Genomic DNA, 22,787 nt, shown 5'->3' with positions numbered 1-22,787 from the left:
ACCCCTCTGAGCCTCTGCTTCCTCACTCAGGGCAAGGTCGCTAACACCCACTTCTCAGCGTTCCCGGGAGAGTTTCATCGGAGAATGTATTTAACCAGGCTAGCGTGGCAGTTGGCGTAGAAGCAGCCTTGAGAAATGATGCTTCTGTTTTGTTTATAATGAACCCCTTAAAATGTGAGATTTGTAAGCGACCTGTGATTCCTCGGTGCAGAAGCATTGATAAAAATGCCAACAAGGTGCCAGCCTGAGTGTGCTTTTTTAAAACAAGGTAGAAAAGGCTCCCTAGTGCCTTATGGACTGTTTTTGTATCTTAACTCTTACCACACCCCAGGGTACACACATGTAGACGGAGCCATGCCGCATGTCAGCGTAGGGCCCGTGGAGGCAGGCTGAGCTGCAGAGGTCCAGGACGTGCCGTTCTCTGAGCAATGTTTCCTCTCTGTTTCCCAGTTAATAAATGAGAACGCTGAAGTAGTGGACATGGAGAACGCCGGACACCCCAGTTCAGAAGCGCCAGCCGCCACCAACTACTTCCTTCAGTACATCAGCTCCAGGTCTGCGCCTCGGGCCTGGTGCCCAGCCTTGTACGGGAAGAGCCTCCGCCTCGGGCCCGTGGTCACCCACGGTACCTGCCTCAGGGCCCAGAGAAGCCTGGAACCTCCTGCACCAGGAGCCAGCCCAGTCCTTCCTCGGGAGGGCGAGGGCACGTGCAGCCAGAACCCCAGTCACCCTGCAGCCCCTCCCTCTTTTCCGCTCTGGACACAGATGTGGAGGGGCTGGGATGGCGGGCTTCAGCAGACATCTGAGGCAGGACCCCAGTCCCGTGGGCTTGTTCAGCCCAGCCCCGGGAGTGACCTCTGTCACCCGGGCCTCGTGCCCAGAACAGAACCCGGTGGGCCAGTGACAGCTCGGCTGTCTCCTGTCACCAGGTGCTCCCTGCCCTGGACCTGGGCTCGCCGTTGGCGCTACTGGTGGTGGCACTTGCCAACAGCCTGGCTGCCGGGGTGTTTGAGAAGGAAGGCTCGTCCCTGCCTGGGAGATGGGCCAGCAGAGCAGGCGCCGTGCGGGCTCCCACCTCGGAGAGGCCCGAGGGGAACAGTGACCTCGCTGCTTGGCTGCCTGGCCCCCGGTTAGCAGAGTGCATCAGATATTTTAAGACGCATTTTTTGCACCTGAGTGTTTCCCAAATTGGGAGGCACGTGCAGCCTGTGATGTCTTAAACCGTCTGAAGTGTGACCGCCAGGGCAGCTGCCGTTTGCTGAGCGCTCCCCGAAGGTCATCCCGTGTCACCTGCCGGCCACCCCATAGGAGGCATCACCTCCTTGGTGCAGGCCTGGGGAGGGACCCAGAGAGCTGCAGTGCCTCCCGGGGGCAGCCCACTGGCAAGAGACAGCCGGGTTTGTCTGCTGGGAGTGGACGGAACGCCCCTGCGCTCAGCCTCTGTGCGGTGCTGCCCACCTCCTGGGGGTTGGGGAAGACGGGCATCTGGTGTGTCACACGGCGCCCGTGTGCAGTTGGTGCCAGGCGGTGCGAGCCAAGGGTCTGTGTTTGCCGCCTGGAGAGGCCTGGCATGGAGGCCTGCGGGTACCTGTCCCTGGCACGCCAGTCCAGCCCGAGGCGGAGCGGGGCCTCGACCGTGCTTTCCACTCCGACCGTGTGTGTGCGCCGCGCATGTGGGCGTGCACACCGCCTGGCCCTGTGCCACCCTGCGCTCACAGCGTGTCTCCTCTTCAGTTTAGAGAGCTCAGCCAACAGTGCCGACGCCGCCAGCAGCAAATTCATATTTGGCCAGAACATGAGTGAGCGCGTGTTGGTGAGTGACCCCCGTGGGGACTGTCCTTCCCGGGGCCCAGAAGGCTCTCGGAGCCTCCCGCAGGTCACCGGGACACGTCGGGTGTGGCTGCTGCCTTGAGTCCTGTGAAATTAGAATGCTTTCTTTTCCAAGTAAGAGAAAGGAGACCCAGCTCAGACTCAGCTTAAACGGGGGGCGGCGCTGGTGGCCTAGGGAGGCTCTGTAGGAGCCAGTGTCGCGCATCCTGTCCTTCCTAGTCCTGAGAGGGGCTTCCCTTGAGTCACGGGCCGCGCTTCCTCCCAGCTAAGGGCAGGTGCGGTGACAGCCGTCAGGCCAGATTCCTTAGCCATGTGGGCCGGGACCACCCTGTGCCACCTCTGAAGCCAAGGGAGGGCAGCCCCATCGCCACCGCGAGGCTGGGGGGCGAGGGGCAACCCCGCAGGGTCTCCAGTGTCCCCTGCACTCCTGACACACCACGGCCGAGGCACGTGGCTGACCGCGGGCCACATCCTGGTCCCAGAGAGCCCAGCCAGCCCGGGATGGGCTTCTAGCGTTGTTACCCGCTTCCTTCTCTTTCTTCCTTTTCTTTCCCAATCATTACACACAGCCCCGCTGTGTCCACTGTGAGGGCAGCTCAGGCGCTGTTTGGGGCCCACCTGATTCCTGCCGTCTTGGTCTCAGTGTTTGTTTCACTAAGGAGCCACCTGCTTCTTTTCTTGAGTGTCAGTACTGTCCTTTTTCGATTACGATGAAGTAGGCAAAGAACTGCTTCACGGGCCAGGGGGACCAGGTGGCCCAAGGTCGGCTGGTGGCACACGCCTCCAGGTGACGCCACAGAGGCTCCAGAGGCGGCTCGCATGCGCGTCCGGGCGGGCCTGTGAGGACTGAGGACCGCCTGTCTCTGATGCTGCTCGGCAGGCGCTGAGTGGGCATGGGCTGGGGCTGGGCGGGTCCCCAGAGTGCGGGAGGGAGGCCAGCGTCGGCAGAGGGGGGGTCCTCTGCTGGGCGGGGGGTGCCAGGAGCTGCCTCCCGGCAGAGGGGTTCCCTGTCCTGCAGCGGTCGGCCCCCGGGACCACCACCCCCCACGCCCCCTCCTCCTGTGCGCCTTCGCTCCCCGCAGAGCCCACCCAAGTTAAACGAGGTCAGCCCGGATGCCAACAGAGAAAACACAGTGGCCGAGTCCGGGTCCGAGTCCTCGTCCCAGGAGGCCACCCCCGAGAAAGGTAGGCCTCGGTCCTGCCCTCTCCCGGGGGCGTCCGGGAGGCAGGGAGGGGCGGGGACGCTGTGAACCACCCTCGGGCACAGCCCACAGCCGTGCATGCTGGGGTCCAGTGAGCAGGAGTGGGGCGAGGCCCGGGGCCCTGCCTGGTGACCAGGATGGGGTTGAGGTGGCTGTCGCCCTCCTCCTCGCCCTGAGGCGGCAGACGCTTCTCAGCGCCCTCGGAGGTCTCTCGCTGTCTGCCGTCCTCGCCTGAGTGGGAGAGGGGGAGGCCGCAGCTGCACTGGCCGCTCCCGGTGGCCGCCCTGCGGACTCCGAGGCAGAGTTACGTGGTGCGTTGCCAGGGTCCGCTGTGGGCCCGAGGCGCTGGCCCCCTTGAGGCCAGAGCCACCCTTTGGGTGTCCTGTGAGGTACACCCTCCCCCTGACCAAATCAATAGTCAATGTCGTTTAGCTAATAACATTGCAGAGTCGCTGGCCGAGTCGGCGGCCGCCTACACCAAGGCGACGGCGCGGAAGTGCTTGCTGGAGAAGGTGGAGGTGATCACCGGGGAGGAGGCCGAGAGCAACGTGCTGCAGGTGAGGCGCGCCCAGCCTCGGGGACCCGTTGGTGCGGCTAGCGGACTTCTTGTACTGCTCTGTTTTAGAGCAAAACGGTCTGTTCTGAGACAGTCTCGATAATTCAGGGAACTACAAAGATGTGTAACAAACACCTCTTGCCACCCAGAGTCAACAGCTGTGATTATTTTGTCCCGGTGGTGCTGTGTTCTTTTCTTAGACCAGACTTCATGGCACCCGTGCCCCGTCCCATCTCCCTCCCCTCCTGGGGCAGCACGTCCAGTGTGGTGGGGCTCCATCTGCCCTTCGTCCTTTCACACATACCTGCGTGTGTGTCTATAAACCACGTATATGTGGCTTTGGGGAGTTTTTAATGTGGGGTTTTTAGTGGTACTTTTTTCCCCCCACTCAGTTTTTCTTATCTATCCATCTTGAGAGATATTGACTTACAGAGATCTGCAAGCTTTTTCTGTAAAGGGCCATGTGTGGTCTCTCTTGCATTTTTTTTTTGTATAACAACTTTATTGAGGTACAGTGCACATACTATGAAATTCACCCTTTTAAAGCGTACGGTACAGTGGTTTTTACTGTATTCACTAATTTAGAACATTTTTGCCCCCCCAAAAAGAAGCCTTGTGCCCATGAGCAGTCACTGCCCATCCCCCTTCCTGCAGCCCCAGGCAACCCCACTTTCTGTTTCCGTGGATTTGCCTGTTGTGGACATTTCACGTGAACGGGATCGTACAACATGTGGCCTTTTGTGTCCACATTTTCGAGGTTCATCCCTGGTGGACCATGTGTTGGCGCTTCACTCCTCTTCAAGGCTGAATAACAGTCCACTGTATTGATAGCCCACATTTGTTTATCCAGTCACTTGCTGGTGGGCGCTTGGTTTGTTTCCACTTCTGAGGTATTAAGAATGATGCTCTGTGAACATTCACGTTATAGTTTCTGTGTGAACACGTGCTTCACGTCTCGTGGGTAGATACCTAGGAGTGGAATTTCTGGGCCATATGATAACTCCACGTTTAATGTGTGGGAGAACAGTTTTCCACTGTGGCTGCCCCATTTTCCATCCCCATTAGCAAGGTGTGAGGGTTCTGATTTCTCCACATCCTCCAATACCTGTTGTCATCTGTCCTTTTGGTTATTACCATCCTAGTGGGTGTGAAGTGGTATCTCATGGTGGTTTTGATGGGCATTTCCTTAATGATTATTTTTTTTTAATACTCCTCTCAAGATGTAAAATCCATTCTAGTTCGAGGGCAGGACAGAAAAGTGGCCATGGGCCAGACGTGTCCCCCAGACCATAGTTCGTTGACCCTGCTGGTTCATCGCGGGTTCCCTGCAGGCTCCCGGGGTCTGTCTGCCGGCCAGGGTCCCTGCTCACCCAGAGGGCCACCTTGTGTTCCAGATCCAGTGTAAGCTGTTTGTCTTTGACAAGACCTCGCAGTCGTGGGTGGAGAGAGGCCGGGGGCTGCTCAGACTCAACGACATGGCATCGACAGACGATGGGACGTTGCAGTCCCGACTAGGTGAGCTTCGGCCAGGTTTCTGTGGAGGAGCCTGGGGCGCGGCGGGGCGGGACTCCCTATCTGCACCCACAGCCGGCCCTCAGCCTGCGGGACCCGGCCTGGCCCAGAGGCTCCAGCCGCCAGCCCTTCTGTGATGTTCCTCTTCCTGATCGTGGAAGTGGATGAAAGGATTTAGCCATTTTCAAACGTATTTTCTTATAAAGTGTCAGTTGTTTCGTGGTGAGTAAACAAAGAAGTCAAACATCAACGAAAATCTCTTTATAAAAAGAGGGAAATCTCTGTCTGCCAAGAATGTTTTGGCGGTCCATTCCTGTTCTGTGGATCTTTGTTAAGGAAGTGGGGTGACTTTGTCTCTCGCTCTTTTCACTTGCTGTTTTGTGGGCGTGTTCCTGTGTTGTTAAATTTTCCCTAAAATATGACTGTTTGTGAAAAGCCTCTGTATGAATTAACATTCCATCGGCCGTGAGTGTATTCAGCCATTTCCCTGCTGATGGACGTGTAGGTTGTTCCTAATTGTTTTTGACTTGTAAGTAATGCTACTGGGGCCATCTACACGTGAATCTTATTCCCGGAAGTACGCTTGTTACAGAACGGATGTGTGTGCGGGCATGTTTGTATATATGTGAAACGTGTGTGTTCATTTTTTTGTTTGTTTTGTTTTTTTAATCCTCCCCAGTTAAAATTGTCCTGTGGCCTTTACAGAAACGTCCATTCCTGGCCCAGGCGTAGCTCATGCTGCGTCTTTTCGGCACTGTTTTTATGCACTTGGGCTTCTGTTCAGGCACTGTTCTTTTTCATTTTCCCTAATGGAAACGTGCAAGTGTATCTGGACAGAGAGGGCGCAGGATTTTGAGCCCCCGCGGCTCGTGGCTCTGCCCCTGGGTCATCAGCCTGTGACCAGCCTCGTTGTAACTGCACTGTCCCCTCCCTTGTTGAGATCCTTCCCGGCCGTCGTCTCCTTTCACCCCACGCAGCCTTTGATCCTTGGCATTGACCTTCCTTCCCTCCAAGTCCACCTCGGGGGGCGGGTTGGGCTGTGAGGCCGGGCCCAGAGGGCTGGCGGGGGTGAGGGTCACCAGATTGGGGTGACCGCTTGTAATCTGCTCCGGGTTTTCCAGTGGGGAGGGCCGGGCCGGCAGGAAGGCCAGGGCTCACCTGTGTCCATGGGGTTGGGGCTCGGGCAGGGTGGGTAGGCTCGGACAAATTGAGCAGGACGACATTGGCCTTGGGCCCGCTGTGGGTGGAACTCGTGGTCTCACACACATTTCCAGAGAGGGGAGGCCTGTCCCCTGTTCTTCTCCACTGTGTGCTGCCCTCAGTCTACCTTTGTCTCCCTCCTGATGGAGGCTCTGAGCAGCAGTCAGCCCCGACCCTTCCTCTAAGCAGTTAGCTCCTTTTCATGGGGCAGGAGCTGCGCCTTGGCCTGTGGGTGGCGACAGTCAGGGGGCGTAGACTTTGTGTGGCTTGTCCCCAGTGTGCAGACCCACCTCCGCCTCCTGCTGCTGCCTGTCCAGCCCCTTCCCCAGGGGAGCCGCCACCCTGGCACCAGCTCCACCCACTGGATGTGCCGCCAGGGGTGGGGGGTTGCCAGGGCTGCCGCTCAGCAGACAGGAGGCTTTCGTGGACCTTGGGGGGATTGTGGGATTTCACCCTGGGGGTGTTGGCTTTCCTGCAGATTGTGTCTGTTCTCGTAGTGGCTTCGTCGAGGGGTGGGGGGCAGAGCTGATGGCCTCGTTGGTTGCAGTGATGCGGACCCAGGGCAGCCTGCGGCTGATCCTCAACACCAAGCTGTGGGCCCAGATGCAGATGGACAAGGCCAGTGAGAAGAGCATCCGCATCACAGCCATGGACACGGAGGACCAGGGCGTGAAGGTCTTCCTGATCTCGGTGAGCAGCCCCAGGAACGGGCTGGGCTGCCCCCGGCTTCTCGGGGAACAAAGCTGTCCAAACAGCCCCCGGACGAGGGCAGGGCAGCCCCATGCCTAGCACTCAGAGCCCTGCACTGAGGGCCTGGCCGGGGCGAGTAGGAGGCCTCCAGGGTCGGGATGGCTCACCGAAGGCTGGCCCGGCCCGGGCTCTGTGGACCCCTCGGGAGGACAGGCCCTGGGCCTGGGGGAGCTTCGGTCTGCTGTCCCCGGGTTTGTCGAGGAGAGAGGTCAGGCTCCTCCCCAGTCCAGCCCGGGAGCTGGGACATCCCGTTACGGCAGGGGCTGCGGCCACGTCACCTGAGGAGGGGTCTCCCCGTGAGGCCTTTGTAACCTGGCCCTCCCCTCTGCCTCCGCCAGGCCAGCTCCAAGGACACGGGCCAGCTGTATGCGGCCCTGCACCACCGCATCCTGGCCCTGCGCAGCCACGTGGAGCAGGAGCAGGAGGCCAGGACGCCGGCCCCCGAGCCCGGGGCGGCCCCGTCCAACGAGGACGACAGCGATGACGACGACGTCCTGGCCCCGTCGGGGGCCACCGGAGGCGGTGAGCCAGGGGTCCTGGGGCTGACCCGAGGGGTGGGGCTGTGTCCAGGGCAGACACCTGACGGCCAGGCCACCGCTCCCCACAGGCGCTGGCGACGAAGGGGACGGGCAGACGGCCGGGAGCACATAGCGCCGGGAGCCGGCTGCCCACGAGCCTGCTGCTTTGTCCGTCTGTCTGCCCGCCCGCCCGCCCCTCCCTCCGGCAGCGTCGAGGCGCGGGGCTTGGGAACCACACTCCCCGCTGGGTGGCCACAGTCTGGATCCGCACGTCCCGTTCAGAAGCAGACTCGGGAACTGCCTGAATGTGGTTTGGGACACGAACCTCATCATATTGATGAGCAAAACGAAAAAGAACATTTCTTCCCTCCCCACCTTGAATTGAAATGGCACATTAAGACTTGTCACGGCTTCTCACTGGGACTGGGACCCCTTGTTTCTTCACCCCACCCTCGTCGTGTCGCCAGCTCTCCCCACCTCCACCTGCCCGGGCACCGGGTCTGTCCACACAGTGTCACGCTGGGCCTGCTGGACCTTCTGTTACTACTGTCTTTACCTCCCAGCTCCCACGTTCTGATTTGGGGGGTTTATTTTTAGACCTTTTCTTTCCCCCCCAAGGCTTTGTGTTTGGTTTCCTAAATCGAGGCGCTTCTCTCCTGTGTGTTGAGCAGGCATGGCTCCGTCGTGGGCTGCGTCCTCGTTCCCCCTGTGGCCCCCGGCCCCCGTGCTGGGGGTGCTCCCCACCTGGGGTTCCTCCAGGCCAAGTCGTGGGGTGCGGAGGGGTTGGGCCCTGGGCCTGGAGAGCCTATCTAGAAAAGGGTCACTGGGTGTGGGAGGGCGTGGGAGGGCGTGGGAGGGCTCCCCCCCCCCCATCCTCCTGTCTGTCCCCATAACATGGGTCACCCGTCATCAGGCACCCAGGTGCAAACCTGCTTCCTGCTGTTGGCCGTTCCTTCCTTGCCCAGCCCTGGACATCTCTGCCCCCAAGACCGTTGAGGGCTGGGGGCCTCTGTGAGAGGCAGAGGGGGACCCTGGCAGGGCCTTCAAGGAGGGGGCAGCGAGCGGACCGGTTCCAGACAACGGGCAGAACCCATGCTCGCAGCACACACAGGAGCGGCGCCCTCTGCCCGCCCCACCCCGTAGCGTGGCCAAGAGCCAGCTGGGTGCCGCCCGCCTGGCGGGGCCCGCAGAGGAGGCCTCTGTGCACAGGGCCCTCACAGGGTGAGGGGGAGGCCCGTCTGAGCTGTGCTGCCCACACCTCAGGGTGGCCTGTGCAGCCCGCATCCGCGTCCGCGCCTGAGCCACGGGACGACACCAAAGGCCCTCCCAGCAGATCCGGTCACACTTCTCTGCTTTAAGCCTTAGCCAACTAGTGACAAGTAAAACCAGATAACGCCCATGTGTTTTGGAACATTTATGTAAGATTGTCATATGAAATGTATTTGGGAACTACATTAAAACTTTTAACTAAAACTCTGGTCTCCCGCGTGCCCCAGGGGCCTCAGGAAGCCAGGCAACCTGGCCAGGAACGGTTCCTCAGCAGCCTGGCCTGCCCCGCACTCCACACCTGGGCAGGTGACCAAGCTCGGCTGCCTTCCAAGACTGACCGCTCCGTGCAGAGCCTTGCTTCACAGAAGAGCAGTTTGCTTCCCCACCCGGGCGCTGCCTGGCTTCCTGGGGGAGTCACGAGGGAGGGGTGAGGGTGCTGACAGGGTTCACTTGAGCAGAGCCAGGAGGAGACCTGGGGTCGGCATGGCGTGGGCATGGAGGGTCTCACTCCCTGGGCTCCTGAACCAGTGACCCATCGTTGGAACCTTTGTCCCACTGACACCTGGTGGCCAAGCCGTGTCCCTGGAGACCTGGTCCAGCCGGTTCTGCGGCCTCAATCTTCCCATAATCCCCTCCATCCCCCACCCCGGGGCTGCTCAGCTCAAAGCCCAGGTGAGAAGGGGCCCTGGCCCAGGGGTGCCGGGTGGGGCCCTATGCTGCCTGGTGCCAGCCGAGTGGGTGTGCACCGCTCACAGCTGCCAGGCGCTGGTCATCATGGCCACAAACTCCTCATCCGTGTCCACAGAGGCGCTCACGCCACTGTAGTAGTCCTGGAACTCGGCCAGCGTGACCTGGGGGCAGATGGGCTGTCAGGGGGGACCGCAGGCGTGGGCAGAGGGAGTGGGGTACCCGCGCACCCACCTGCCCGTCCTTCTCGGAGGAGTCAAAGTTGTCCAGGAAGCGGCGGAGCACCTCCTCCTCTGTCCACTCCCCGCTCCGCACCCTGGGGTGGGCGCGGCCGCTGTACACCCCCCGGAGGTCATCCACAGTCACCACGCCGTTCCCGCTGCGGTCCAGCTTGGCGAACGCGGCTGTGATGACTGCCTCCCGGACCTGGGACATGGGGGGCTGGGGGGAGGTGGTGACTGGGGGGGGGTGGAGCTCGGGAGGTCCCCCGAGTCCCCACACCGATGTGGATAAGCCCACAAGGACTTGGCACCCCCGGACGACAGGGTGGAGGGACTCGCGCGCGGTCGAGCGCCCGGCCTCACCCGCAGTGCCCGCAGGAACTCCTCCAGGTCCAGCGTCTCACTGCTGTCACGGTCCCAGCGCCTGCACACGCCCTGCGCCTCGGCTGTGTCCAGCACCAGCCCCAGCTCGGCCAGGCCCCGCTGGAGCTCCCCTGCGTCCAGGGACCGGCTCCTGTCCCGGTCCATGCGGCGGAAAAACCTGGGGGGCAGGGGGCGTGGTTGGAAAGTGATCCGGGGGGTTGGGGAGGTGTGAGGGGACAGCTCACCTGGCCAGGCCCTGGATGCCCGAGGCCCCTCGGGACAGGCACTGGGCCCGGAGCTTCTCCATGGTGGTGTCCACAGCATCCATGATGGGTCAGGGCTCCCTGGGCTGCTGGATGGGAGAGAGATCTGGAGGGGCTCCTGCTCGGCAACCAGGCTACAGGCCGGGTGCCCCCGCTCACTCACCTGGCCTTCGTCTGTCCTGGAGTCCGGGTAGCCGCTCCGCTTGCCTTCTGCCTGCTCTGCCCAGCGTTGGCAGTGTGTCCTGCCAGGCCGGGCTGTTGCTAAGGGACGGTACCCTGGAGACTGGGAGGGGCCCCAGCTGTAACTCTCTAGACACCAGAGCCTCATGGCCCTTAGCATGGCCCTGTGGGGGCATATGGCGGGCCGAGAGGCACAGGGCAGTGCTGTTGCTGCCGCCGCTGTCCACCTGCTGTCCTGCTCGCTTACTCCCTGTAGTGCCCAGGTCCTGGGATAAAGCCAGGCCCGGGTGGTGGTGGTGGGGAGGGGGTCACTTCCTAACCACAAGGAGGAAGGGTGGGCCACAGCCCTGTGGGGACCAGTGTCCTGGATGGAGGGAGGCAAGGCCCAATTCCTGTGTGACCTGGAGCAGGTCCCCTCCCCTCTCTGGGCTTCACCAGCCACCAGCCCCTTTTCACAGGGCCGCAGCCAAAGCTGCTGAGGGATCCAATTTTAAAGGACTCGAGGTGACCCAGGCCCCTGTCCAGCAGGTGGTGCTCACAGCTGGGTCCTACAGACATCAACGTTGACTTGGACAAAGCAATTCCTGGTAGTTACTTAGGGCCAGTCAGTATGGGTCACCTGGTGGTTGGTTTCCAGGTCTCAAACATCACTTGGTGGGCTGGCTTATTCATGACAAGCTGCTGAGCCAGGGGCTTCAGTACCGGCCGGAGAAGCGACCCTGACCCCTGACATCCGTAATCCAAGAGGGACCAAGGCCGCCATTACTGAATGCCTTCTGTGGAGACTTTGGACATCTTGCCAACCGAGAGCGTTACACCAACAGTCAGGATTGAAAATGATAATGGATTTCCCAGGACTAAAAACGTGGGCCCCCGTTTGGGGACGCCACCACCCGCAGAGACCCAGAGATCATCAGAAGCTTTTCAAAGCTTGCAGTTGCACACAGCACAGTGGTATTGTCCAAAGTTGCTGCCACAGTCAGAAGCCAAGCCGTGGATCACAAGCCACCCGGCGCTGCGATTCAAGCTACGGCTGATTGCAACACCATCAGTTTTATGAGAAACTGCAGTGGCACTCTGCTGCAGAAATTCTTGTGGCTTGCTGCAGCCCAAAATTCTTTACATAGGCAAAGAAATACTCCATTGTGTATTTTTATGAGGGTTACAAATGTCGGATTTTTTATATATATATATATATATATATATATATATATATATATATATAGAAAAATGTAGAATGTAACCACAACTATTGTAGCTCTGTTTGGGCATCTCCACATTTTTAAGAGAATCAGAATTTCAACAATAAAAAATTGGAAGTGGCCAGGGCCCTTCCGACCCAGAGGCCCTTTTCACTTTACCTCCCTTGAGCCTTGCTTTGCACAGCTGTAGAATGGGGTGATGCCTGTGTGCATAGTTGTCTGAGGAGATGAGACACAACCGTGTGTGTGGAGTGCCTGGCACAAGCTCCCGGGGCTGTAACTTGTGTCTCCCCACCCAGCGGGGCCCCACCCTGGACCAGGAGCAGCACAGCAGCCCCCCTCCAGTTCCCCCACCAGGAAGAAAGGAGGAAGGACCAATGCCATGAAATCATTTGGTTTATTCTTGAGCTCCGACAGGCGCCAGCCTGCCTTCGCCTCGTACAAACAGCACCCTCCAACCCCTGTTCGTCCAAAGGAGAAAACCGGGCCATTGTTGCCACACTGAGGGGTCACTGTGAGACGCCAGGCGGCCCCATCCTGAGGGCTGAGGGTGGACGCTGAGCCTTCCGGGCTGAAAGGGGCTGTGCCCCGCCATGGTTCCTGGTATGACCATTCCCTGAGTCAGGAGGCGGTAAAAAGCTACCACGGTACCAGGCCAGGCACTTGGGCTGGGCAGAGAAGGGCACAGGGTTCCCTGTTTTGATTTAAAAAAAAAAAAAAAAAAAAAACCCCGAATATCTTGGGCCAAGAAGGGCAGCATAGAAATAAGGAGTGAAAAAATAGATTCTCTAAGGAATATAAAAAGGAGCCAGCTGCTGCTACAAAAGCTACACTGGCCGGGGCGCCTCATGGGATGTGCTGGGGTCCCTGGCTCTCTTCAGGGCCCATAGACCCATCCTGTTCCTACCGGGGTCCCAGGGTGCGCCTGCCACTGGTGACAAACAGAGAACAAAAGCCCTGCCCTCATGGAGCTTCCACTCTGATGGTAAGAAGTTACATAAAGAAAATAAAATGAGGCAGTGGGGGGTGGAGTGGAGAAGAATGACTTCCAATAAGGTGGTCAGGGAAGGCCTCTGGGAGGAAGTGACGTTTGAGCAAAGACCTGAGTGACAAGGAGCTAGTCATGTGACAGCTGGGGGAAGAGCATTCTAGGCGGAGGGAACAGCCAGTGTCAAGACCCTGAGGCAGGACGCTATCAAGAAAAGCTTATGGGGTGCCCGAGTTTGCCTGGGCAGCAAAGCCTGGCTGCAGACATCTCAGCACATCACACACGCACACACTCTTCCCTGCGTTGAGGGAAGGATAGAGTTTGGGGGAAAAAATCTAGGATTAAAACTTTGTCTTCATATAACCAATACAAAAGGGCCTGAGGGTTGAGGCTCGCAATTCTGGACTGAGATGAGAATAAGAAAAAGCTTTAGGGTGGGGAATGCTTCGGGACGAACAAAAATCAGGGCAAGGGGAAAAGGGAGAGAAACTCAAATCATCCACCACCACCAGAAAAAGAGAGGTCTCAAACTCAGATGCTTCAGGGGCCAGACATCTGGCCCTAGGAGGCATGTGGGGCCTGAGACTCACACTCACTGAAGAGGGTGCCCCGGACTCAGATCCAGGCAGGCACGGCCCAGTCCGAAGCTAGAAATCCAGATTCTTGTGTCAGCACTGCCAGTTCTCCAACAAGGGTGATGGATTGATTCAAAGTTTTGTTTTTAAAAAAAACAAAAACTTCTCTCCGGGTCCAACATCTGCATTTGTCCCTGTAGGCCGCCCATTTGAAACCTATGACTCTCTAGCAGGTTCTGACGTTTGGACAGGATTATGGCTCTGCCGCAGGGTCCTCTCTGGGGTACTGGTGACCCCCAAGGACACCCACAGCAGTGGAAAAAGTCCCCGTAGGGGTCCTCTTTCTCCATTCTGGAATCTACTCTGGGACTCACACAGTGGTCCCAAACACGGCAGGCTGGAGGTGGTCCCTGTCCTCTTCCTCCCCAGTACTGTTGGCAAGGTGTGAACTGGGCCCACCAGGGAGTGGGTGACTGGGGACACTGGCCGGCAAGGGCCCCAGGCGCTCAGCCTCAGCCAGGGTGGCCATCAGCCCAGCCAGGGGTGGCCGGCGGCGGCAGATGTCCTGCAGCAGTTCAGCCCGGGGCTGCAGCTGCCTGATGAGCTTGTCCCTCTGGCACACGGCAGCCTGCAGACTCTGGACAGTAGCCTCGGAGGTCAGCAGCTGCTCCTGGAGAGCGGCAATCTCACTGGCAGGAAGGCAACACGGGGCAGTTATGGCACGGGGGAGCCAGAGGTTCTCTTCCCCTGCTCCCGACCTCCATCCCTGTCAGGATAAAGTCCCCCTATTATGGACTGAATGTCTGTGTCCCTCCCTCCCCGAATTCATATATTGAATCCCTATGCCACAGTGTGATAGTACTTGGGAGATGGGGCCTTGAGAGGTAAGTTTAGATGAGGTCATGAGGGTTTCCTTGTAAGAGACACACCAGAGAGCTTGCTCTCTCTCTGTGCCACGTGAGGACACAGTGAGAAGATGACCATCTGCAAGCCAGGAAGAGGACCCTCACAAGGAACTGAATCTGTCAGTACCTTGATCTTGGATTTCCCAGCCTGCAGAACTGTGAGAAATGATTTGCTGTTGTTTAAGCCACCCAGTCTGTGGTATTCTTTAACGGCAACCTCAGCAGACTAACACACTCCCTCATCCATCCCCGTAGCTCTTCCTGCAGTTCCCTTGTCCCCTACATCTTTTCCTATTTGTTGTTCAGCTTAGATGGCTCCCCCTCCAGGAAGCCTTCCCTCCGGGCCCCCTCAGAGCCGTGTGGCCCTCCATCACACACACCCAATCACCCCATATTGGAACTGCCTAACAATGTGTCTGCTTGAGGGCAGGGCTGCACAGGTCTTACTGATGTGCCCTAATACCCAGCACAGTGCCTGGCCCATAGTAGATGCTCAGTAAAGATGAAGTAATGAATCCAACCAGCTCTGAATTTTTTCCCACCCGGTCCTCAGCACCACCTTCCTCCCTGGGCACTTGTCTCATCCCTTTCAACCCTCAGCTAGAGGGACTCTTCAAAACTGCTGGTATCATCCCATCCTCCCCTCCTCAAGAACCTGCCATGGCTCCAGTACCTACATCAGGCGGCTGGTGGTCCCTGCACCACTCAGGACCAGCCGATTTTGCCTAGTTAGATACCCACACTTGTATGACATCTCTCAACTTTACATAGTGAAAACTAAGTCAAGTATTTTGGTGTTTGTTTTTCCAATCCCACCAGTAGTCCGGCTCCACGTGAATGCACACGATTTCCCCTGCCGGTCCTCCTTTCCAGTCTCGGCTCTGCCTCCGCCCACCTCCTCCGAGAAGTCCATGTGGCCGGCCCCGAGCCTCACCGGTCCTTGGCGCGGCCCAGCTCGTCTAGGGCGGCGCGCAGCTGCTGGTCGTGGCGGGCCAGGCGCTCGGCCTGGGTGCGCACCGTGCGCTCGGCCGCATCCAGCCGCGCCTCCAGCTCCGCCGCGCGCCGGTGTACCGCAGCCAGATGTGCGTTCGCCTCGCGGATCTGCAGGGGCGGCGGCGCTGACATGGCCCCGCCGCGGTCCAGGCCCAGCCACGCCCACGGGCGGCCCGGAACCGGTCCTGGCCGCGCCCACGGGGCCACGCCCCCAGCGGTCCGTTCAGGGCTTCGGCGTGATTGGCCGCGATCACTGCTAGGCTCCGCCTCCAGGGCTGGGTCTCGCCCTCCTCAAACCCGAACACCCCCGCTGGTTCCGGCAACTCGAAACTCCACCCCTGAGCCGGGCCTAACTCCAAGATTGGCCAAGGTCTTAACAAACCACGCCCCCAGGTTGGCCTTGTCCTCTGGTGGCGCCCTAGTTCGGGCTCTGGCAGCAGGATTGGTCATTCCCTCGAGACAGAACAACCCCCCCCCCCCCCCCTTGGAAGCTAACGCCGGGTTGGTCAGGCCCACACGCCTTCAGGTTATGTTTGGGCTCTGGCCACGCCCCAAGCCTAGAGCATTCTTCATCCCGCCCAGGGGTTGGACTAGCCACAAACTGGGCACAGACCACATCGTGCTAAGAATCCGAGCACTGGGATTGGACACTTTCTCGTTAAGCCCCTGAACCTGACCGCGCCCCCAAATAGTCGCACGCTGTTCAGACTCTGGCTTAAGACTGGCCACTGGGCGTAACCAAGCCTCCCCACAGATTCGGGCACTGGGAGTGGCCACATCCCGCCACGTCCCGCCCCATAATGACGTCTCTCTCCTATCAAGTGGAGCACGGCCCCGCGGTCTCCTCTGTGCCTGTGGATAGGCCTAGTACCTTTGATAGTCCCGCCCCTAGTTAGGCCCCACCTCCGGGAGTCAAACCACTCCTGACCCAGGACCTTCTGAGCTGAACTAGCGACATCTGCCTTCACTGATCCTGGTCGGCCTCAGTTTCCGCCTCCAGAAATCGGCCAGGGCTGCACGCGCTCTTCCTTTACGCCAGTCCCGATTCCAAGCGCTTGAGCGCGACCCGTGTCCACCTCCGCGGCGCTCAATAAAGTTGCTCGCTTGTTGCCGTCCCGCCCGCAAGAGAGGCTGAGCGCGCCGCCCAGCAAGTCTCGCGAGAGTCAGCGGCGTCCGCCCTTGGGCGCTGGGAGCCGGGGCGTCTTGCGGTGCGGGGCCCGGGGTGTTCCGTCATGGCTAAGACGCTTCTTCACCAGTACTGGGACATCCCCGAAGGTACCGAGTGCCACCGCAAGACCTACGCCACCACCAGTATCGGTGGTGCCACTGGTGAGCGCCGGTCGGGTGCCCAGGGCGGAGGGCGCAGGGAGGCCGTGGGGTCACTGGGGGCTGTCCGAGGGCGTCCTGGAGGGGCTGCGGATCTCGCGGGGTGGCAGTGGTCATCGTCGGGGTGTCTGGGGCGGCCTTGGGACGCTCGGGGGCTCTCGTACAAGATAGACTTTGTGGGGGTGTCGGACTAACTCACAGGGCGCAGAGGGGTCATAGGGTCACTGGGAGCAGTCCGAGGGGGTCCCATGAGGGCTGGGAATCTCGCGGAGTGGTACGTGACCATCGTCGGGGTGTCTGAGCCGGCCATGGGGACCGCTGGTGTGAGATAGACGTTGTGGGGGGATGGGTGTGGCAGGGTTGGAGGGCCCTGGAAGGTCGTGGTACATGTGACAAGCTGGTCACTGGAGTCGTCAGAATCCCTGGGTGCTGGCATTTTGAGGTTATTGTTGAAACGCTCACCAGGCTCTGGGAAAGTGATGGAGTGGGAAGTGGTGGAGTGCGACGGGGCCATTATCGGTGTCAGAGAAGCTGGAGGGTTCTGAGACTTTCCAGCTGGTGTCTTTGAGATAGTTTGGGAGGATCGTGGGTTATTATTGAGGTGTCTGAAGGCAGAAGTTTGAGAAGGTTCTGGAGTGGGATGAGGTCTTTGTAGGATCCAGGAGAACTGGGTGGTCAGAGACATCTGAAACTTTTATTGGGGGCCATCAGAGGGGTCTTAGGGGCGCTGCGGAGATGATAAATGAAGTGAGTCAGCAGCTACCATAAGGGTAGCCTTGGGGGAATCTGAGGGGATGCACAGCCCTGGCAGTCCTCTGCAGGGGAGACCCTGGAGTCTATCCTCTTCTAGTCTCCTTCCCAATCTCAGTCTGAGACATAGGTATGATGGGTTTGGGGGCCACCTCTGTATCTCCAGCTCCTGCAACAGGGCCTGGCAGAATTTGAGTCTGCACTGGGAGGCTTTGCATTAGGACCTAGTCAACGCTACCATTTTCTGCATATTTAATAAGAAGCACCGTTACCATTTTCATTTCTCAGAGGCGGAAACTGAAGGTTACAGAGGTGGATGAACTGCCCCGGTGTCTTTGGGAGCCGGGCTGCAAATCCCGGTCTGCTCCTGGGGGTGACTGGGGCAAGGAATGTGCCTCCAGGGTCCTCCTGAAGAGTCTTCAGGAAGGCTGAAGGGGGAGCCCCAGGGGATGGGTTTTGTGGCGTCTGCTTGAACAGAGCCTGGAGGGGGCTTGTTGGAGGGTGTTTGAGGGGGTGCGGGTGGAAACCTTTGACAGAGGTGCTATGTCGGGTGGTCGTGGAGAGACTCAGTTTTGGGGGTGGTCGCTGGCTTCCAGGAGCCCTACAGGGGACCCAGGGGTCTTCGAGGGCGTCGCTGTGTGCGTGTGTCACTCACTCTGCCCGCCCGCATTTTCTCACTGACCAGCTCCACTCAACACTCAGGACCCGATTAAACGTGCTCCTGGATCCTCCCTCACCTCCCCGCTCCTTCCATCCCTGCCGCCCCTCAGCCCTCCACCCAGGGAACTCGTTTCACACTTGGCTTCCCTGGGATGGTGAGCCCCTGTAGGGCAGGGAGCCAGGCTCTAGCCCAGCCCAGCACCCTGTGGGAATGCAATAACTGGAGGAACAAATGAGTGAGGGAAGGAAGGAAGGAAGACAGGGCAGTAACTAGGAATGAACGAATGAGTGACTTCGTGAGTGAATGAATGTGAATGCATGAGAGGAGGAAGGCCCACAGTAACTAGGATGAATGAATGAGTGACTTGTGAATGAATTAATGAGTGAGGGAAGGTACACAATAAATGAGTGGATGAATGTACATGGGCCCACAGTTACAGATTGTGAATGAATGAACGTGCACTGTGTCAAGACGGTCACTTCAGGAGGCTAGGAGCAGGCGGAGGGCCTGGGGAGGGGCCTTTTGAGGGGGTGACGGGAGCCTGTGGAAGGGCCGAGTCAGTAGAGACTCTCGAGTGCTGGGGAGGGTGACTGCAACGTCTGAGGAGTTAGGTGGGCTCCCGGGGACACGGGCTGGCACATCACCTACTGAAGGATTGCTGGGGGGAGGGGGCCAGTCCTTGACCCTGGGATGGTCTGGCACCTTCCAGGTCATCCGCTCCCAGGTAAAGGACTTCTGAGGGGTCTTGGGATTGTGGGGCACTCTGTGTCCCACGTGGCCTGTGAACTGGGCGTCCCTCAGGCAGGACCGCAGGCAAATGGGGGTGGGGTCAATCAGGTTCCCCCGCCAGGACTCACTGCCTGACTGGGTTTGGGGACCATCACTGAATCTTGTCAGTGGTTCTTCGGCAGAGGCTCATAACTCCTGCTTCCTGGCCCAGCTCTGGAGATCATGCCTCCCCAGGTCCCAGGCAGGATGGGGAGCCCCCTCTGATTCAGCCTCTTTACAAGGTGGGGTTTGGGGGTGGGGACGTGCGAGAGAATGACTGAAGAAGGGGGTTTGTTGGGCCAGGGCGGGCCGAGCAGGCTTGGGGGAACCCCAGACTCTGGTCCCCTCCCCCCTTCCCAGCCTTCAGCCGCTCTGAGGGGAGCAGGGACCCTAGGGTTCATCGTGGGATCAGGAGGGATTCGATCTGGGGAGTCCCCAGGTGGGCGCCTTGCGTGAGGGAGCCTTCTGTGTGTGTGCTCTTTTCCTGTCGTCCCTGGGGCTCAGTTTCCCTGTCTGGGAAGTGGGGTGGCCCTCTTGGCCCTCGGGGTTGCTCTCAAGGTTACCCCCGCTGTGCAGTGTGAAAAGTTCCCCACAGCTCTTGTGAGCTGAACCTCAGCCAGGACTGGGGGGCAACACTGCTCAGCCAGGAAGGTCACGTGAGGGCTGCACGCAAGCTGTGAGGTCTCCAGAAGCTGCAGGCTTGGGGACCTGGCGGGGCCCACATCCCTGGGGCATCGGTGAAGGTGGCGCTTGGCCTTTGGGTTAGACCCTTCTGGCTTCCAGGCAGCTCTGCTGGGTGGCATCAGGCAAGCCGCTCTGCCTGTCTGAGGACACCCCCCGCCCTGCCCACGAAGCGACGGATCAGAGGGGACTGAGCCCATTGGGCCCCGAGGAGGGTGAATGGGGTGGTGGGTGCCCTTGCCGCCTGGCAGGTGGCAGTTGTGTTTTGTCTGGGGTGGGCTGGCCCCAGGAGTTCTGTGCTGGCGGCCTGCTCACCCTGGTGGTCTGTCAGGAGAGGAGGGGTGCATTGTCTGCCCCGAGCAGGGTCAGCTGGAGGGTGGGGAGCCCCGTGTTGGAGCCAGCCAGCTTGCCTTTGGTCTGATGTCCACTGAAGAGGGTCTGGCTGGGGAGGCTGCCCAAGGCTGCCCCAGTCTTACCCCAGACCCACACACGGCCCAGGTCAGCGTTCCCTCAGGATGCCCCAGGCTAGGACCTCAGGCCTGGCCGCCCACCTGGCACTTGGCTCCAGGCCTGGCCCCCACCAGGGCCCCTCACACGTAAAAGCCAACGTCAGGGGCAGGGCAGCCGGGGCGGCGGCAGAGAGGCGGTAAGAGCTGATGAGAGTGGCGAGGCTGAGCCAGCCAGGGTGAGGGACGGGCCCGGCGGTGGCGAGGAAGAGGCCTTGGGGCCCCGGAGCGAGCCTCCGCGCCTCTGCTAAGGAACCCTGGGCCCTGCGGGTGGATGCAGCCTGTCATGGGAGTGGGGAGCGGGGCCAGAGTGCCAGCGCAGCCACCAAGGCCCAAGCCCATCCTTGCGGAGGCCGTGTGCTGGGCTGGTGCCCTGCGGGGGGCCAGCAAGGGCAGGGGGACGCAGGTGGCACTCTGTAGGCCTTGGTAGGGGGAGGCCTGGGGGCTGGAGGGGGCGGGTGAGAGCCCAGGCCTCGGAGCTGGGTTTGGGCCCCAGCTCATCGACTGTGGGACTGAAACAGCCCCTCCTGGGCCAAGCAGTGGCGCCAGGAGCCACCTTGGTGGCTGCTGTGAGGGTGAAGGGAGCGGTCACTGTGGGATGGGGAGGGGCCTGCCCCCAGCTAGGGCCCGGGTCTGACTCACCTCCCCGCCCTTTCTTCCCACAGGCCTCATCGCCTCCGCCTACAGCGTGGCGCTCCAGACCCCGGCCTCCTTCCTGGAGGGAGTGGCGAGGACAGGACGGTACACGTTTACCGCAGGTGAGCGAGCGAGACCGCCCGGCGCGTGGGCTTCTCCTTCGCGGGCCCTCCCGGCGCTGGTCTGGGCCCCTGACTCAGACTCAGGGCCCGTCCCTCCCCTCCGCTCCTACAGCTGCCATCGGTGCCATATTCGGCCTCACCTCCTGCATCAGCGCCCAGGTCCGCGAGAAGCCTGACGACCCTCTCAACTACTTCCTCGGAGGCTGCGCCGGAGGCTTGGCCCTGGGAGCACGCAGTGAGTGAGCCCGCGCCCCTGACCTCTGCCACCCCTCCTCCCTCTCTTGTCTCCTGGGCCTGGGCCCGGTGGGGGCGGCGGGCAGGAAGAACGCGCATCCAGCTACAGAGCCGGCCGTTGCCCTGAGAGCTCCCAGCACCGTTGATCCTTGGCCGCCAGCTAGCGTAGCAGTGGTTTCAGCTGTTGCTGCTCAGGCAGCTACCCGCGCCCACCTCGCCACACCCTCCCGCCCTCCTGGGGCTGCCTGTGACACTTGGCGTGGCCCCCGAGGCCCCGCGCGTGGACTGTTCCCGTCCCCTCCCTGCCCTCGCCGCCTCGCTCGCTCTGCTCCAGCCCCGTGGCCTCCTTGCTGTGCCCCCTGCACACCAGTCACGGTCCTGCCCCAGGGCCTCGGCATGGGCTGTGCCCTGCGCCTGAACACCCTTCCCCCAGATGTCAGCACGGCGGCCCCTCTCGCTGTTCCAACCCCCCCACGTACGATCCAGGGTGTGTGATCCTGGCCCCCGCCCGCCCTCGCTTCGTATCTCTCTCCTGTCTGCCGCGTCTCTCTCCTCTGTCTGCTGCGTCTTGTCAGAGAACACGAGGTCGCCGCCTGTCTCCCCCGCCGGCCCCTGTGCACGCACGGAGCAGGTGGGGCTGGCCTTGGAGCTGCAGCCCCTCTCCCAGCACCCAGGGCCCTGCAGGGGAGCCGCTCTCACCATCCCCACTTTACAGATGCAGGAACTGAGGCTCCGAGGGGGGATGAGGTGGCCCGAGGGCACCCGGGAAGCAGGAGCGGATGCTTCCCTAGTGGGAGGCGGGCCGGGCCCCAGGCCAGCCTTGCACAGTGGAGCCGCCTGGACTAGGAAGCAGACGGCTCTTCTCGCCTGGGCGGGGCGGGGGTGCGCGGCGGGCAGAGGCCACACTCAGATAAACCGCTGGGCCTAGGGCCCAGCAGGCCGGGAGTGCTCCGTGGACGGTTCCAGCAGGGCAGAGAGGGAGGATGCTGAGGAAGAAGGCCCGCGCCCTCCTGGCCTTCGCTTCGAGACCTTGGCTGGGGTCTGGGTTTAACCAGCGCCCCTGAGCCTGCGATGGGGGTGTGAGCCCCGCGCCCAGCAGGCAGACCCCCTTCCTGCGGCCGCTCTCAGGCCACAGGCGTCTTGTGTTCCCCGCTTCCCGGACCGCAGGGCGGGCTCAGCCAGGACACTAGCTGAGACCGACCGACACGCCACCCGTCCCCTCCCGCCCCCGGACCCAGCAGCCTGGACTGCTGCCTCCCTCCTCCCTCCTCCCTGCCTCAGTTTCCACGCCCGTCTTCACAGGCACGGGGCCTGGGGGCTCATCCCGGCCACCCGAGCTTGGAGTGGGGGCTGTCCTCTCGCGGTCACTGCCGGCGCCCCGGGTGGGCATGAGTGAGCCGCCCGCGTGCGTGCCTGACGCCAGCCTCCCCGCTCTCACAGCCCACAGCTACGGGATTGGAGCTGCCGCCTGTGCGTACATGGGCATGACGGCCGCCCTGGTCAAGATGGGCCAGCTGGAGGGCTGGAAGGTGTTTGCAGAGCCCAAGGTGTGAGCCCTGCCACCTCCTGGAACTTCAGGCAGGTTGAAATTCGTCTAAAAATAATAAATTCTGTGTATGTCTGTGTGAGTTTCCCCTGCTCCGTTGTTCTCTGGGGTGCAGCCCTGTCCGAGGAGTGCTGGGTGACAGGCCAGCGCTGGTGAGGGCCTCAGGGCGGATGGTGGAGGAGTGAGGAAGCGGCAGGAGATAAGGCATCTGGGTCTGTGCCTGACGGCCCGACGGCGCCAGCTGGGCCCCGGAGGAGGGAGCAGGCGTCGGGCAGGGGTCTGCGGGCCTTGGCCTGTTCTCTTGGCGGGCGGGAGCCCATGGGGGGCGGGACTGGGCCCTGCT

At 60.8% G+C, this 22,787-nt stretch overlaps 4 protein-coding genes across 14 annotated transcripts in view; 2 read left to right on the top strand and 2 right to left on the bottom strand.

The window, feature by feature from the left end:
* RANBP3 (RAN binding protein 3) overlaps nt 1-7,985 on the top strand; it is a 53,304-nt gene extending 45,319 nt beyond the window's left edge. For 6 of the 8 annotated variants that reach the window (XM_029215602.1, XM_029215599.1, XM_029215596.1 and 3 more), the window contains 8 exons: nt 451-554; nt 1,735-1,813; nt 2,913-3,015; nt 3,465-3,589; nt 4,983-5,103; nt 6,848-6,990; nt 7,389-7,572; nt 7,658-7,870. In XM_029215602.1, the coding sequence (XP_029071435.1) occupies nt 451-554; nt 1,735-1,813; nt 2,913-3,015; nt 3,465-3,589; nt 4,983-5,103; nt 6,848-6,990; nt 7,389-7,572; nt 7,658-7,701 (903 nt within the window). In that variant the 3' untranslated portion in view covers nt 7,702-7,870. Of the gene's footprint in view, nt 1-450; nt 555-1,734; nt 1,814-2,912; nt 3,016-3,464; nt 3,590-4,982; nt 5,104-6,847; nt 6,991-7,388; nt 7,573-7,657 lie in introns of all 8 variants that reach the window. The other 2 variants (XM_029215603.1, XM_029215597.1) reach the window with 2 other exon arrangements.
* A 1,025-nt stretch (nt 7,986-9,010) lies between these two features.
* On the bottom strand, nt 9,011-10,739 carry CAPS (calcyphosine). 4 transcript variants are annotated; one of them, XM_029215608.1, is made up of 6 exons: nt 10,535-10,632; nt 10,354-10,477; nt 10,109-10,286; nt 9,759-9,965; nt 9,591-9,688; nt 9,011-9,242 (listed from the first exon to the last, which is right to left on the bottom strand). In XM_029215608.1, exons 2-6 carry the CDS (start codon nt 10,434-10,436, stop codon nt 9,197-9,199), a joined length of 612 nt encoding a protein of 203 aa, XP_029071441.1. In that variant the 5' UTR covers nt 10,437-10,477; nt 10,535-10,632; the 3' UTR covers nt 9,011-9,196. The 4 variants fall into 4 exon arrangements, with proteins under 4 accessions (XP_029071441.1, XP_029071440.1, XP_029071437.1 ...); XM_029215607.1 differs by having other exon boundaries at nt 10,109-10,477; nt 10,535-10,739; XM_029215604.1 differs by having other exon boundaries at nt 10,109-10,735.
* Nucleotides 10,740-12,140: 1,401 nt separating this feature from the next.
* VMAC (vimentin type intermediate filament associated coiled-coil protein) lies at nt 12,141-15,346 on the bottom strand. Its single transcript, XM_029217873.1, has 2 exons — nt 15,156-15,346; nt 12,141-14,005 (listed from the first exon to the last, which is right to left on the bottom strand). Exons 1-2 carry the CDS (start codon nt 15,344-15,346, stop codon nt 13,687-13,689), a joined length of 510 nt encoding a protein of 169 aa, XP_029073706.1. The 3' UTR covers nt 12,141-13,686.
* Nucleotides 15,347-16,176: 830 nt separating this feature from the next.
* On the top strand, nt 16,177-22,525 carry NDUFA11 (NADH:ubiquinone oxidoreductase subunit A11). The gene is made up of 4 exons (XM_029219070.1): nt 16,177-16,543; nt 20,572-20,664; nt 20,777-20,899; nt 22,339-22,525. The coding sequence occupies exons 1-4, from the start codon at nt 16,447-16,449 to the stop codon at nt 22,449-22,451; spliced, it is 426 nt and encodes a 141-aa protein (XP_029074903.1). The 5' UTR covers nt 16,177-16,446; the 3' UTR covers nt 22,452-22,525.
* Nucleotides 22,526-22,787: the final 262 nt, after the last annotated feature.

Source organism: Monodon monoceros, unplaced genomic scaffold (assembly GCF_005190385.1).
Source record: "Monodon monoceros isolate NGI ecotype Baffin Bay Population unplaced genomic scaffold, NGI_Narwhal_1 Super_Scaffold_12, whole genome shotgun sequence".
NCBI lineage: Eukaryota > Metazoa > Chordata > Mammalia > Artiodactyla > Monodontidae > Monodon > Monodon monoceros.
The sequence above is the reverse complement of the archived record's forward strand: the minus strand, read 5'-3'. Positions and strand labels throughout refer to the sequence as shown.